Consider the following 16,219-nt stretch of genomic DNA (forward strand, 5'->3'; position numbering starts at 1 on the left):
CTCTCTCTCTCTCTCTCTCTCTCTCTCTCTCTCTCTCTCTCTCTCTCTCTCTCTGTCTCTTTCTCTCTCTCTCTGTCTGTCTGTCTCTCTGTGTCTCTCAAATAACAATGAGAGATTTTATCAAATGTTTTGCTAAAAACTAGGTAAACTACATCTACAACATTCTGGTGCTAGTCTAATAATCTTATCTAAAAAGAAAATGAAGTTCATCTAATATGACCTCTGATGAAGTCATCTTGGCCATTTGTGATTATCAGTTCCTTTCTGGATCCAGTGATTTGAACTCATCAAAAGTAGCTAGGTGCTCTCCTATCTATCTATCTATCTATCTATCTATCTATCTATCTATCTATCTATCTATCTATCTATCTATCTATCATCTAGCTAGCTAGCTAGCTATCTAATCTATCTTTCTTTTTATCTTCCTGGTTGCTTTCTTGATATCACTTGTAGATTGGACTACTGTCATAGAGTAAAAAGGAGTCCTTAGAGAAAGAAGGCTTAAATTGCAAGTATGGCCCCTCTATTCATTAGCTATAAAAGTTTGGACATCACTTAACTTTTCTTGTCTTCATTTTCCACATCTATAAAATGGGCATAATGATATTTGGCAACACTAATCTCGCAGGATGAACGGAAATTTCAAAGGAGACTATGAATGCATAATGCTTTGCCAGCACAAAGTACCTTAAAATGTCAACTATTTCCAGATATGAAGTATATTCCTTGAAAGCAGAAGTGGTCTTTCTGCCTTCTTTTCTCATTACCCCACAATGCCTAACATAGTACTGTCCTTTGTTCAGTTAATGCTCTTGACTGATTACCTTTCTAGCTCTGCAGTTTCTTCTCAGGCACAGCTCACCTATAAAGGCAGTAAGAAGTTGACCTAAATCAGTCTGACAGCCTGGGCCTTCATGAATCCCATGGTGCAGAGGCGCCTGGGGAAGATTATTTGAAAGGTCTTATGTAGTATGAAAACTGGAAACATGTTCTTTGCATGACTTGATTTGACTTGTGGCTGTATGTGGCTTTCAACGACTTGAGAAATTTACCCCCTTCACATACACACCCCTATATTGGCCCCTATTATCAGCCTACATTCTGAAGGATACTGATAGTGGCCTTCCTGTACTTTTACTTTCCCAGGGGAAGGTGGGAAGAGAAAAATCTGAAGTCTATCAACAAACTGATAGCATTAAGCACTAAGCTTATTAATACTTGGTAAATGAATAAAGGAAAGAATGAATGAGTGGTTACCTTAAAAACTTGCCATTTAGGGGTGGCCAGGTGGCTCAGCGAGTAAGAGCACCGGCTCCAGTGTTGGGATGACCTGGGGATCAAATCTGGGCTCAGATACTTAGCACCCACCCAGAAATAACTGACCGTGTAACCTTGAGCAAGTTACTTAACCCTGATTGCTAAAAAAAAAAAAAAGAAAAAAAAGAAAAAAACTTGCCATTTATCTTATCACAAGGAGTTAGGTAGCATAGTAGATAGAGGAATGGACTTGGGGTCAGGGAGACATGAAATTGAATACTGCCTCAAAAACTCACTTACTAGTGTATGTCTCTTTTCAAGGTTCTTGACTATTCCTAATCTCAGTTTTCCACATCTATAAAATGAGGTTGATAATAACACCCATGCCATAGTGTTATTTTAAGAATCAAATGAGACAGCATATATAAAGTGCTTTGCAAATCTCAAAGTTGACCACACATTATGTTTTTGCTAGTTTCCATATAAACTATGCAAACTTACTATCCACTAGAAATTTTTAATCCAAAGTGATGGGACACATATCTAATGCAAATTATTACAGGCTGAGTTGGTGAGTTCTCCTCACTCATAGGAAGAGGGAAATTCTATTAGAGAAATATTAAAGTAAATGTTAGCAACTCCAGTGTTTATCCTCATTTCACATATTCAAGACCATTGTATTCAAAATTAGTTAGTATCTGATTATGTTAAGATTAGTAAATTGGGGATGACTAGGTAGAGCAGTGAATAGAGCACTGGCTCTGGAGTCAGGAGGACCTGAGTTCAAATCCAGCCTCAGACACTTAACACACTAGCCATGTGACCTTGGGCAAGTCGCTTAAGTCCAATTGCCCTGCCCTGCCCCCTCCAAAAAAGCAAAAAAAAAAATGATAAATTGGTTAGAGATTCTAGGTCCCTTTATCATTATATTATAAGCTCCTTGACGTCAGGGACTGTTTTTTGTCTCTTATATGTCCCCAGAACTTAGCATAGTGCCTGGCACACAGCAGGCACTTAACTGATGACTGTTGATTGATTGATCGATCTCAATATATAAAACTTTGTAGCCCCTAATACCTGTAGATCATCCCATGGTTTAAATGAAACTGAGGTCCTGAGAGTAGTCACATGTTTGGCTTCTCTTCTCTGAGACACAGAGCCAGGGACAAAGTAGATGGCAGTGAGGAAGACCAAACATTTCCTATTCTACAAATTTTTCATCATTAATAACATCTAAATCAGTTTGTGTAGTATCAATACATTGGACACTTAGATCAACTGAGTATGAATCTTAATCTCTGTTCCTTAAAATCTCAAACCAAATGAAACCAAAAACTTAAAAGCTATCTGCTTCAGTTCTGACCTTTCTTAATTTTAGGAACTTGGACAAGTTATTGAACCTCTGTAGGCAGCAGCTTCCTCATTTTTAAAGCAAAATGTTGGTTCAGATGATCTTTAAGGTCCCTTTCAGGTACTATATGCTATGCTATGGTTCCATGATGTAGTTCATTTCAACCAAATTGCATTGAAGTACCAATTACACGTGAAACATTTGTCTTGGCCTCTGGGAAAAATCAGACTTACATCTATGGAGTCTACTGTCTAATTGGTGGATATGACACATATATAACACATACATAATGCAAAATCAGACAAGATAAGTGCATAAGAAAAGTGGAAACAAAATGCTATTTGAAGTGGTGGCTTCTGGAGTAGTAAAAGAGTCAAGGGCACATGTGCATGATAGGAATCACTTTTTACAGATATTTATTCACAAATCCAAACCATCTCTATGATAATCAATATTAATTTGTCTAAAGCTTTAGTATGTGAAATGTCATATAAGATAATAATGGAATGTAGTCTTCCATAATGAAAAATTATAAAGCAGGATGTCTTGAATACCATCAACCATCAATAATCTATTAGATACCTATTCTATGCAAGATGGGGCAAGGGGTGCAAAAAAGCACAATATGTAGTCTCTGCTCTCATGTAATGTATATCTTAGTTGGAAAGACAAGTCACACTTTAATAAAAAGCTAAAATAATTACAGTTAAATAATATCAGAACCCTAACTAGTACAAGGCAGGAAGGGCATAGTTCCAGGACACCAAAATTTGGAGGGCACTGCCAGCACTTCTAGACTCTGTGTGTGTGTGTGTGTGTGTGTGTGTCTCTGTCTCTCTCTCTCTCTGTCTATGTCTCTCTCTCTCTGTGTGTCTCTCTGTCTCTCTCTCTCTGTCTCTGTCTATCTGTCTGTCTCTCTCTCTCTCTCTCTCTGACCAACCAGAGTTAAGTGACTTGGTGAGGGTCACACAGCTAGCAAGTATGTGAAATCAAATTTGAATTCAGGTCCTGCTGATTTCAGGGCCAGTGCTCTAGCCACTGTGCCACCTACCTGCCTTTCACTTCTAGTCTTTTGGAAATAGAAACAACCGATTGGTGCACATAGTCTTAAAAGAATAATACTCCCCAGGGAAACTTTTTAGTTTGCCACTTCCCTTGTCCTTCCTGATTCTAGGAAATAGCCTCTATGGTTACTCCTGAATCTCTGCTGCCTCCCCAACCTGCTCAACTGAATTGAGAACATATTCTGTGTCCCTAAACCCCAGTCATATTTTGTGCTACTTTTCCCAGAGATGTGCTAGTTATGGTTCTGAAAAGTGTGACTGCAATAAGAGGGCTCTCTCAAAGCAATATATCTACCAAACTAAGGGCAAATTCCTAGGACCTAGAATGGTCTGGAAGATTTCAACATGGACGTAGACCTTGAGTGATTTAACTACCAGATCTGTGAAATATTTCCCAGACCTATAACTCTCGCCCTATTCTCTGTCTTCAGAACACCAGTCCACATCACCATCTGCCAACTGAAAACTTCCAACTAGATATTCCATAAGCATTCTCTTCTTACTCTTCTTCATAGAATCCTAACCCTCTGTCAAGACTCTGTTCAAGTACCATCTCCTATATAAGGCCAATCCTGAGCCTCCCCCAACTAACAATGACCTATGGAAACAATTTTGCATTTGCTTTGTACATATCTATGCCTATGTCTACATCTATATCTATAGATATCTGTGTTTATATCATTCTCCTACTTTTATATCTATAAATATCTATATACTTAGATCTTTATCTACATATCAACATTCATGTTTTTCATATTGTTTCCCACCAATACAATTTAGTGAGCTGTAGGGATTGTTTTGTTCTTATCTCTATGGTCAGTGCCTACCATAATACCTGGCACATAGTAGGTACTTAACCATTTCTTCAATAAATTAAGTGGAAATGTACCTTGAAGGATAGTACCACATTTCCAACAAAGGAAATGTTGTAATATATAAAGTAGGTTCAGGAATAACATGATAGTAAGGATTTTTCTATATAAATGTGAAGGAAATGAACATGATTTATGCATTTATTCTATGGTGGAAGTGATGTCTTATGGTAGATAAGGAGAAGACCCAAGATTCAAAAAGATCTGTGTTTAGATCTTGCCTCTGAAATATTCTCTCCATGTCCTAAGTAACTCTGTCATATTATATATTGCAGAGAGGGTACTGACCTGTATTAGTGAAGGGTGTTTCCTCATTTAAGAATATCCTGTATCAGTGAAATTATAGGTACATCCCTATCTCTATTCTATAATACTTAGCACAGAGTGAGTGAGTGAGTGAGAGAGAGAGAGAGAGAGAGAGAGAGAGAGAGAGAGAGAGAGAGAGACACTGGAAGTGCTGGCAGTACCCTCCAAATTTTGGTGTCCTGGAGCTATACCCTTCCCACTTCATACTAGTTAGGGTTCTGATATTATTTATTGATAAATAGTTCACTTGGGGGCCTATCCTCATGGAATAGCACTGTAGCTTCAAAAAGGAATATGGTTCTAAGGTGGGGGAGTTATTACAATAGGTATAGTTATGACTGAAATACTCTAACAGTGATCTGAAACAGCTTGAGACAATTGTGTTTGGGGTGGCTTCAAGCTATCAAGAGAATTCTCCACTCAACTGGTTTAAATTCAACATAAGTGGGCAATCTGGGAGATTAAGAGAAGAGCCTTCACTTCCAGAGAAAGAGAGGAAAGTTGACCTCAATAATGTTCATGAACATGTTTCTTCAAAATAAAAAAGTTGTGGGGCGGCCAGGTAGCACAGCGAGTAAGAGCACCGGCTCCAGTGTCAGGATAACCTGGAGATCGAATCCCAGGCTCAGACACTCAGCACCACACCCAGAAATAACTGACTGTGTAACCTTGAGCAAGTTACTTAACCCTGATCGCTAAAAAAAAAAAAAAAGTTGTATTGATTCCTCTTGTTTTTACAACATAGCCATTAACTGATATGCTATACTCCCACTCCTCAGAGAACACCTCTTCCTCTTGTAATAAAGAAAAAACATTTAGCAAAGCTGACTGATGCAGTGACCGTGTCCGACCATGGACACACTATCCTATTCTCAAAGACCCCCCACCTCTCTACCAAAAATGATGCTTAATTTCATCATCTGTTCTCTGAGGTTTAGGTCAGTACTTAAAAACTCAGTTACATTTATGTAGTCATGAATATTATTCTTTGGATCCTATTTACTTCAGGTTGGGTCAATTCATACAAATCATCTTCCAAAATATGTTCCCCTTTAAGCAACCTAAGCTTTTTTTGAGTTAAATGTATTACCTGAAAATTCCTACATAATTTAACTCTCATGCTGCCTATTGAATAAGGCCACAGAGTCAAAACTTTTGACCCCATGTTAAGTTTGTAAGTCAAAATTTATGACATCATGTTAAGTTATCTACAATGTCAAATGGAAGAAGACATGGTCATAGAATCTGGAGTTGAAATGGACTTTGGGGTCAATGGTGGGGTGGTATGGTACAACCTCTTTATTTTAAAGATCAGAATACTGAGGCCTAGAGAAGTAGAATGTCTTGCCCTAGATCACCCAGGGAAGAAGTGGTAAATGCAGATCTTCAAATTTTTTTTTACCAACTTTATGGCTCTGGCAAGTTATTTAATGCCTACTGGTCTCATCTCATCTCTAAAATGAATATAGTAATGGCACCTACCTCACAAGGTTGCTTTGAGGATCAGATATGTAAAGTGCTATGCAATTTAAAGTGATATATCATTTTAACTACAATTATTCTTATTATTTACATTACAGTTCCAATATCCTTTCCCGTATACCATGCCTCCTCACAAACAACTTCAAAGATTTTGTTGCTTTGTTTTTTTTTTTAAATTCAATTGGGTAGGCAGGATGCTGCAGTGGAAAGAACCTGGTGTAGGTATCAAGAGACCACTTTTAGTGCTTGGTATGCCACTAGCTAGCTGAATATCCTTAGACTGATCACTTCACCACTTTTTGCCTGAGTTCTTTCATCTGAAAAATAGGAATAACACATTCTTTCCCCAGTTCAAAAGAAGTTTTTGTGATAACAATATAAAAGACATAAAAGTATATTGGTATACTTTTGGTATCTAAGATATAAAAATATATTGATATATAGATAAATATATTAGTGTACAGATATAAAAGTATATTGGAAATTTTAGGGAAAAAAGGACTATAGAGAGATAATGTTGACAATCTAATGTGACCTAGTGGGACAGCAGGATAATCAACAGTCAGAAAGACTTGAGTTCAAGTCTTGATTCTGGCAAATCTTATCTTTGTGAATATAGGCAAGTCATTTAATATTTCAGGGTACAAGGTAAAATTTCAAGAATTGTAAATTACAGATAAGTTGCCAGTATACATTAGAGAAGAACAAGTCTACAATAAGAATTTTATAAACCAATGAAATCACAAGTCCAAAACAAAAATAAATTACTTGTCAATATCGTTGTCTCTACCATTTTGATGCCACTACAAGTCTCAGGACCACTAAATTTTGCTATTTGCCCGGTAACTGTACCCTAAGGACCAGCAGTCCTTTCCTATATGAATTTCCTCCTCCATTAGAATATGAGTTCCTTAAATCAGGCAATCAATCAAGAAATATTTATTGTTAAATAATTACTATTGCCTGACACTGTGCTAGGCATTGGGTATACAAGTACAAAGAAGAAGCCATCCTTAATCACAATGAGCTTATATTACAATTTATATTTATAATCATATTCTAATATATGTAGAATATGTATAGCATAAATAGAAAATGAATAGACATACACACACAAAAATGACTAAATAGAAATTGGAGACACTGAACAAGCCAGGCAATTTAAAATATTTAGTTAGGTTCTGATTTCTAAGGTCATATTTGCATTTCTAAAAATATATCATCATTACAAGAAGAATAGGAAAGACTTCATACAAAAGATAGTGCCTGATCTACACTTAAGGGAAAGGGGTACTCTATGATGCAGAGATATGTAGGGAATATACTCTAGGAATAGGGGACCTGGAGATACGAGATGGGGAGTCATGGGTGAGGAAAAGAGAGAAGGCCTGTCTGGCTGGATTTCTTAATAATGGAGCAAGAGTAATGTCCAATAAGATAAACTGGGGCCAGGTTGAAAGCAGAGACTGTCATTTTTTTTCTATTTGTATTCCCAGCACTTAGCATAGTACTTAGCAGAGTGAGCAGTTAATACATACTTTTTCATTCATTCATTTGTTCATTCTCTATGGACAAGGGCTTATCTAAAATGAGTTATTTCAACAACAACAAAAAGCACTTTTATCTCAACTATCCAGCCAGAAGCCATCCCTTCCTCCTCTGAACTTTCACATCACTTAGTTCTATTTCATTTCATTTTAACATTCTATCTTGTGTTATACTTATCTGTCCTCCACTAGGCCCTTAATCATGCTTGAGAGTAAGAACCCTGTCTTTTCATCTTTCTAACCCCCACAGGACTTAGGCAGTGTCTTAGAGACAGTAGGCCCCCAATAAAAACTTATTGAATGATTGGATGAATGATTTGTGTTTTTCAGATATAAGCAGATTGGGGAATACTCAAGTATTCATCATATCCTCATTTCAATTACCTTGTAATTGTGTAGATGCTATTTAAATTCCATACTCCTTAACTTTTTTTAGTTTAAAACAGAACTAGATGGTATGTGCAAAAGTGCTTTGAAAAACTGCAGAGTGGTATTTGTAGGAGTATCATTACCATCATCATCATCAATTCTTTTCATTTTAATGATGATTGCTATTAATAATACTAATAATAACTATGAACAACAATTTGCAACTAAGGAGATAATAGAAGTTAGAGATAGATAGCTTTTGACTATAGCTTTTCATCATCATTGTTTCTTCCCTGCTGAATATAATCAGTTTAGGGACACAATGATAACATAAACCCAACTCATAAAGGCAATACAATTTCTATGGTCATTATTCCTCAGTCAACATTCAATTTGCTTCTCGGTTATTCATATTTTTTTCACATAGACTCACATGCTCAGCCTCTGCCAGATCTGTAATAGTGTCTTCTGAGACCTGCCTTGAACTCGTCAGGCTAAGATAGGTCAAGCTAGTTCCCACAGCTGTCACTGGTCCAGACCCAAAATCATGAGTCTTATTCATGTATCAGTTCCAAAAATCCTTTGGGCTGTGCCAGTCCATAGATTCCTAATAAGCAAAATTAGGAACTGGGACATTAGTGGTTTATTCTATCTAGAAAACAAAGAATTATACCTGCTACTTATGTTCTGGCCAGCCTGGAAAGTTAAGGATCAATTTATCATCAACCAAGTTGACCCAGGAAAACTTTAGGAAACTGGTACATATAAGAGAGATTTCAATGACCCCCACAAAAGTAAACAATTCTTTGCAAAATCAATATACAACCCAAATTACAGACAAGATTTCAAGATCTCACTTTGATGGGGGAACTAAAGCATAAGTAGATGGCAAACTCTGCCACAATTCTTGCTGCTCCCAAGACCAGAGAAATCAGCAAGAAAATAGCAATTTATAAAAGAAAGAGTAAGTGTGAACTCTCAGGAAGACAAGGATAAATTTGGCTGAAGTTCATGGACTCAGTACAACAACAACGACAACAATACAACATATGGCAATTTCCAGGTCTGAGTTTCAACTGATTAATGAATCGACCTGAGAATACTTCACAATCATACACTTACTGCTTCCCCACCCACAATCATCCAGATGTGGTCAAAACCTCTGTGGGCGTGAGAATATATCTTCTTGTATCAGTGAGTTTCAGGATAGATTTCTTGAAAAGTTAAATCCATAAAATACTACTCTCACTGTTAATAAATATTTTTTAAAAGTGTCTCATAAAACTGGCAGTCAAAGAACTGTCTACTCATTTTATCTCACATTTCTTTTATTGAACAGCATGGTTGTACAATTCTACTCACAGTCTCAGACTACTAGTCAGTTTGTTGATTGCCCAGGGGCACAGGAAAGGCAGGGGGTGAGGTAGCAGTTTGATGAAGAAAGTCCTTTGATGATCCCAGTTTAGGATAGTGTACATAAGCAACTACAATTATTTTCCCTCACAAACCCTTTCCTCTATTGCCTTTTTGGAGAAAGAATAAGAAATCACCCAAGTATGTCTGCATATTTCAAAATAAGTATTTTTCCACCATCTCTATCACAGGTGTGGAGGCGAATGGGTTAAGAAAGTTAATTTTAAAGTGATCAAAAGTAAAACCTCAATCACTTAACAAAATGAACAGGGCGTTTTGTTAAGGAGTTACTCGCCAACAAAAAGCATATTACGACAAAAGAGATTCCCCCTACTTTAAATCCAATAAGAAAAATATCCCTTATAAAATCATCTACGGCTGTATTGAGTTCTGTTATTAAAATCCCCAAGCCCAGGAGATGAAACTTTAGCGCCCAAACATCTTAAAACACTCCATTGAGAAAATGAAATTTTAAGAATTTATCCATTCAGTTTTCAAAATCTCTATTTTAAGTTTGAGGGCTCTAACTAAATTTTCTCAGAGGCTCATACTTTCTATTTGTGCCCAATACAAGAATAATAGCCCTACATCCTCAATATGTTGACAGAGTATTGTAATTCACTTAAATTATACCACTGGAATCCCACAGCTGGCCTGTATGTCTGCCTCAAAGCTGAATGAATACAATGCCAGTGATCCTTTCAACTAATATTGTCCTAGCTGCTGACAAGGGAATAAATCCAGCAACTTAGACTCAACTTCTGAGGCTGATTAACCCAAACAAGTGAATGCTAAAGGGGGTTTGGGGTGGGGAGGGTGACAAACATGAGCAAAGGAGAGATCATAACGCTGATGCTGCCGGCTGACACTGATCACAAGAGAGCTGAGGAGCAGGGAGACAGATATTGTCAATTAACAGTGTTCCTCAGTTGTTTGTGTGCATTTGATGACAAGTTATGCCCCAAATGGCATCGTGATATCATTTCAGCCACCAGTTCTTCCAACCCTCTGGCTTGCAGACAATAAAGCAGCAAGAAAACATGCATCTGCCGTCACTTTCCGAGAAGTATTTGAATTCTTAATTCTAAATCGAATTCGGTTCCTCTGTTCCATCCCTGGTTTCTTGGTTCTGGCCTACCTGACTAATTTCCATTTATTCCCTTCTCCCCCTGCCGCCCCCCCCCCCCCCCAGCAGACCGTTTGATGAAGCAGAATTACAAAGAGTTAAACATGAAGGTCACTACCCAGCACATTGCAAACATGCCTCTCCAGCTCAGCTCCACAGTCCCAGTAAAACAAAGCCCCTCCAACCACCTGTAATAATATGCCTGAGCAGCTAGCAATCCTCAAGTCCTGGAGAGCCAGCCACACAAGGTAGACATTTTCTGCAGCTGGCTTTAAACATGTACATCTTGCCCCCACTGTTGCCTCGGTTCCTCTTACCTTGACGTTAGTCCGGAGTGCACAGTAACATGCAAAAAACATTGCAGTAAACAAGGAGCATATGGACTGGCATTCAGCTCCTCAGCTCAGCACAAACCACAGACCCGATCCTGAGCATGTGCTACCAAAGAAGCGCCGGTTCCCTCTGTCAGTTTGAAAATGCATTGATCTCGGGCTTTTCTGACTACAAAAAGACATGTCTTGAAGGCACTGAGTGAAAGCTAAAAATCTCTTCATTGCCTATATATAGCATTATGCCCAGTAATTTCAATTAGCCCAGAATTCAGCAGCTGAAAGTTAAGACCTCAGTTGCTTTCCCTTCTAGCATTTTAAATCACTGAGGGCGAGAGGGAAAAAAAAAAGAAGAAGAAGAAAGAGAAGAAAAGAAGGGAGGGGAACTCAGCCGGGGTGGGGGGAAAGGTTAGGAATTAAAATTTAACCAATGGGTTACTTTATATTTCAGGGGAGGGCTGATGTTTTCCTATTAGGTACTTTATAAGGGGAATGTATCAGGCAGGTGGGAACCGAATAGGGAGTCCTTTTCTATTCTGAGGGATACTGTAGGCTCTGCAATCCATCCCCACCTATCCTGATGCAGAATCCCTTTTTGGCAAATCCTTAGTACTACAAATCCTTGCAAATTCACATCCTTCTACCTATCAATGCAGAGTGAGACTGTGGGCTAGGGGGGTAGAGGAAGGATCTCTGTCTTAGCTAGGGGGGGTCTCTCTTAAATGCCAGTTGGGTCCACTGTGCTTAAATGGCCGAGAAGTACCACCGACTCTTACTTCTCTGTCATCGGGTACAAATCATTGCAGCTGCTAGGGGACGCCTGGAGTGCCTGGGCTCCCAAATCAAATGCTATGTACAATTTTTCAAATCTGGGCTTTATTGGAAAAACACAATCAATATCAGAGCAAAGGATTGAAGCAGAGACAGGATTCCAGGGGATAACATAACCTCGGATTTCGGTGGCTACTGCTCCTGAATTTCAAATGATCAGCTGGCTCAGGAAGACAGACAGAAAGCCTCTGCCCTCACGAAATCGTGAGGAAGGGGGGAGAAGCACCCTTAATTCAAAACCATGGTCAGATCCCACTGTCTGTTGTCGTTCCTGTCAGGCACCGGATGCTGCAAATTAACTCGATTTTTACTGAGCTGAAAGGATCAAGTTCAATGTGTGCTTCTAAAGTCCTGTCTCCAGCCCTGGGAAGCCCTCATGTTCTGCTACAATTCTGAAGCTATCCTGCTAAAATAGAAGGAGAAGAGAGCCGTTTCTCACTGCAGCAAAAATTGTGGGAGGGGAAAAAAAGTGGTTCTGTCTTAGCCACGACATTCCCCATCAGCATAACAGCAACGTGGAGGAGAAGCATAACTCGCAGGGGAGAAAAAACCTGCAATGACTTTTCGGATTATTCTTTTAATATGTTTTACATAAACCCCCCTGAGCACTGCAGGGGTGCTGAAGCCCTGGGCATTTCCCGTGGGCAATGAGGTGAGGCAATGCGAGTGGGAAGTGAGGTATTTAAAAGGAAGAAAAATTACGGAATAAGAAAGCAGGGTTTTCAGTTTCTCTCCTGATGACAAGCAATCAGAAAGTGTCGTCAATTCTGACTAAAAAGCTATTTTGGGCATGTCATTGTTTGTGTCTTGGGGGGGGGGGGGGAGAACGGATTTTTTAAAAGGGAATCTGGTCTTCAGCTGGGGACTTCTCAGTAATGTGGAAGCTACTAAATCTGACTCCCTGTTCCAAGGGTCCCACAAATGTACACAATTGGAACTTATAGGTATTTGCAGTATATCGGATGACTTCCGGTACAAGAGATACAGATATGTATGCTACAACTCCGATGCTCAACAACTTTTATTAGCTGCTAAACACAGGGCAAAGACATCCGGCTGATAAATGCTTTTCTTTGTCGAGGCTGGAAGAGCTCTGGTTTTCTTGTAGTTATTTTTAAGGCATGAGCCCAAATAAAAGAAAGCATGGAGGGTGGGGGGTGGAGGAGGGTAGATTAATTAGTAAACCTTTTTTGTTTCTCCTTAACTTCTATTGAATTTTTTAAAGTACACATTTCACAATTTATGACTGATTGGTACTAGGTACTTCAGCACTTTATTTATCAGGATGAGAAAATAAGCAATCGCAAGTACCACTACTAGCTTAACAAAAGGGGATGTTGGGTAATTTTGATGGAGAGAGAGAGAGAGAGAGAGAGAGAGAGAGAGAGAGAGAGAGAAATTAAAACTTCAAGAAATCTTAGAACAACTTATGGGGAAGGAGGAAATAAACATAGAGTTTCATGTGAAAAATCAGAATTTGGGCCTGAAGAAATGTAGTTCCTTCAATATGATTTGGAAAATATTTTTATTGTTCATCCATTTAAAAAAAATCCCATGAAAACAAACATGTCTACCCCATTGTAATCAGCATGGTACAGTGGTAAAGAGCATTGGATTTGGAGTCAGAGAATATGGGTTCAAATCATGCCTACTTCACATCCTACTTGTGTGACCTTGAGCAAGTCATTTGACTGCTTAGGGCCTGTTTTCTCAACTGTAAAATGAGCAGGTCAGACTTAATAGCTTCAAAGTTCCCTTCCAAGCTATAAATCTAAGAACCTATAATCATAAAAGAAAATTAATCCTTGGAATAAAGAAATGAATGATCTATAGTCTTTTAGAATCTTTCTTGCCTTTAGACCATTCATGGCTTGGTGGCCAGTATTTTGGGATGAAGTAGTGCTCTTAAAAGGCTAACTCTCTCACCCATAAATATATAATTTTGGGTTTGTTTGTTTTTTTAATGAATCAATCTCAGGGGGAAAAATCAAAAGTAAAGTGTTGCTTCATCCTCCCTCCAATATCCTCCCCTCCACACACACACACACCAAAAAGTAATTCTTAAAGTAATTGATTTTTTCTATTTCTCTATTACATGGCAAGAAGTCAGACTCTTGTTAAAAAAAAAAAACTATAGCAAGTTTCCATGTTCAGGGGTAAAACCATTATCCAAACATCAAAGCCAATTAAACAGAAGTGAAAGCAAGGCATATTGGAATGACACATTTTGCTTTGTTTTTATTTTATATTTTTGGTTCTAGTGAGTTCAAACGTTGGGGAGTAAAATCAAGCTAAAATTGTTTCCTTTATATTTAACTAAATCATTAATAAAATGGCCACTCAATATTTTAATTTTCAAATTCTACCAATTATAGTCATTCATTTGTTTGTTCATCTAACAACCATTTGTTTATTCAGAAGTCTCTATTTTATTCCTATTCTAATACTTCACCAATCACTTAAGGAGGACATGTTAAGCATTTACTCTCTTCTAGACATTGAGCAAAGCAATGGACATATCAAGAGGGGAAAAGTCCTTATGTTCAAGTAACTCACATTTAAATGGGGGAAACAATAGATACATAAATTGTACATATAAGATACATACATAGTAAACACAAGATTATGTAGGAAGAAAGGGTCTTAAGGGCTAAAGGAAGAAAAGGCCTTCTTCAGAAGGTGATATTTGAGCTGAATCTTGAAGAAAGCCAGAGATTCTAAGAGGAGAAATTTCTATGCATGTGGATGAAACTTGTTATGGAGTTGGATCTGTGTTTTTTAAGCTTATCCTAATGGAGAGATAGCATCTTCAACTTTTATGACTTCCAGTACAAGAGATACAGATATGTATGCTACAACTCCGATGTTCAACAACTTTCATTAGCTGCTAAACACAGGGCAAAGACATTCGGCTAATAAATACTTTTCTTTATTAGGAAGTTTTCTTGACATCAAATATCAATTTACCTCCTTACAATTTCCATCCATTGTTCCTAGTTCTCCCTTCTAGGAAACCAAGTCTAAAACCCTATGAGATCTAGAAGGTCCTTCCTAATTGGAAAAGATTTAATCATATTATTGACGATGAACTGTATGCTTGGTATCCAAGGACCAGCCAACTAAGACCAGACAAACTCATCACCAATTCATTGACCACTAAGAGAAGACATTTGGGCCAAAGAACTTAATAAAACATTTAGTAATAAATAGAACTGTTCTGATTTATATCAGTGGAGGCAGCACCCATATCAGTGAAATGAAAAACTTGGTTCAATGGTTAATGATTTTACTCAAATTTTATAGCTACTAAGAAAAATTATTTTACTATTATATTAATAACCAATTACTAATTTGGGAAACAGGTTCTTCTGCTTTATTTCCTCATTTAAGGTTCAATCCCTATAAAAAGTCAGTTTCTGAAGGACTAATTGATGAGATTTTCCTAACCCTCAAGGTACATGCTCTTCAATCTTGGGTGGGATCCCACCGAACTAGGAGATCTTACTTCTATTTAGAGTATAATCAGAATCCAGTCTAAGCAAGTTCTTACCCAGAGAAAAAGAGCCCTGTCCTTGTACCCTCCATTAGAGTTTAGGGTGACCCAACTCATGAAGGAGAAAACCAATCAGAGTGGTCTGGATAGATGAATTCCCCTGTGCAGATTGCTAGGGATAATTGAGTGTCACAAACAAGCCATGTTCTCAGCAGAAGGAGCCTACCTCTTCATTAAATTGACACCAATCAAAGTTGATTTTCATTTGTCAGGGCCATTCTCTTTCAAAAAATATTTAAGGCTTTCCAGGTTCTCCATGTTTTTTTCTTTGGTTACTGAAAGAAACCACTGGCCATCAATTTGCTGATTGATGGCTAGCCTAATTAATAAATTAATTATTAATTACCCAAAATTCTCATTTTTTTCACTCATTACACAATAGAAATTAAGCACTAAGAAGACCCTACCATGCCCAGTATCCAATCAAAGGCTTTATTTCACCACAACTTATCGCAATAATATGTAAAACACTTCTGACACAGAGGACCTTCTGGGCCAGTGAGCTGGCTTGTGCTAAATGGTGTACACCAGACAACAAGGTGTACAGCATTCAAAAAAGTCTGAACCAATCACTGGCTATAGGCTGATCTTATACAACCTTACTTTTAAATATCCTGGGAAATCACAATATCATACTCATGGAATCTTAAGAGTTGGAAGGTACCTCAGAGACCATTTGGTCCAAACTGAACCTAAATAGAAATCCCTTCTACAACACA

At 37.9% G+C, this 16,219-nt stretch overlaps 1 protein-coding gene across 14 annotated transcripts in view; it reads right to left on the reverse strand.

The window, feature by feature from the left end:
- The window catches only part of DLG2 (discs large MAGUK scaffold protein 2), a 2,470,643-nt gene that overhangs the window by 1,862,490 nt on the left and 591,934 nt on the right, over positions 1-16,219 (reverse strand). Inside the window, exon 1 of one of the 14 annotated variants that reach the window (XM_069070979.1) lies at positions 11,105-11,161. The exons of the other annotated variants lie outside the window; for them this stretch is intronic. Coding sequence (XP_068927080.1) covers positions 11,105-11,146 — 42 coding nt within the window. The 5' untranslated portion in view covers positions 11,147-11,161. Of the gene's footprint in view, positions 1-11,104; positions 11,162-16,219 lie in introns of those variants that run through there. 14 annotated transcript variants of the gene reach the window in all.

Source organism: Petaurus breviceps, unplaced genomic scaffold, assembly GCF_028583685.1.
Source record: "Petaurus breviceps papuanus isolate PSGF00001 unplaced genomic scaffold, PetGlider_PUasm1.0 90823, whole genome shotgun sequence".
NCBI classification, from domain to species: Eukaryota; Metazoa; Chordata; class Mammalia; order Diprotodontia; family Petauridae; genus Petaurus; species Petaurus breviceps.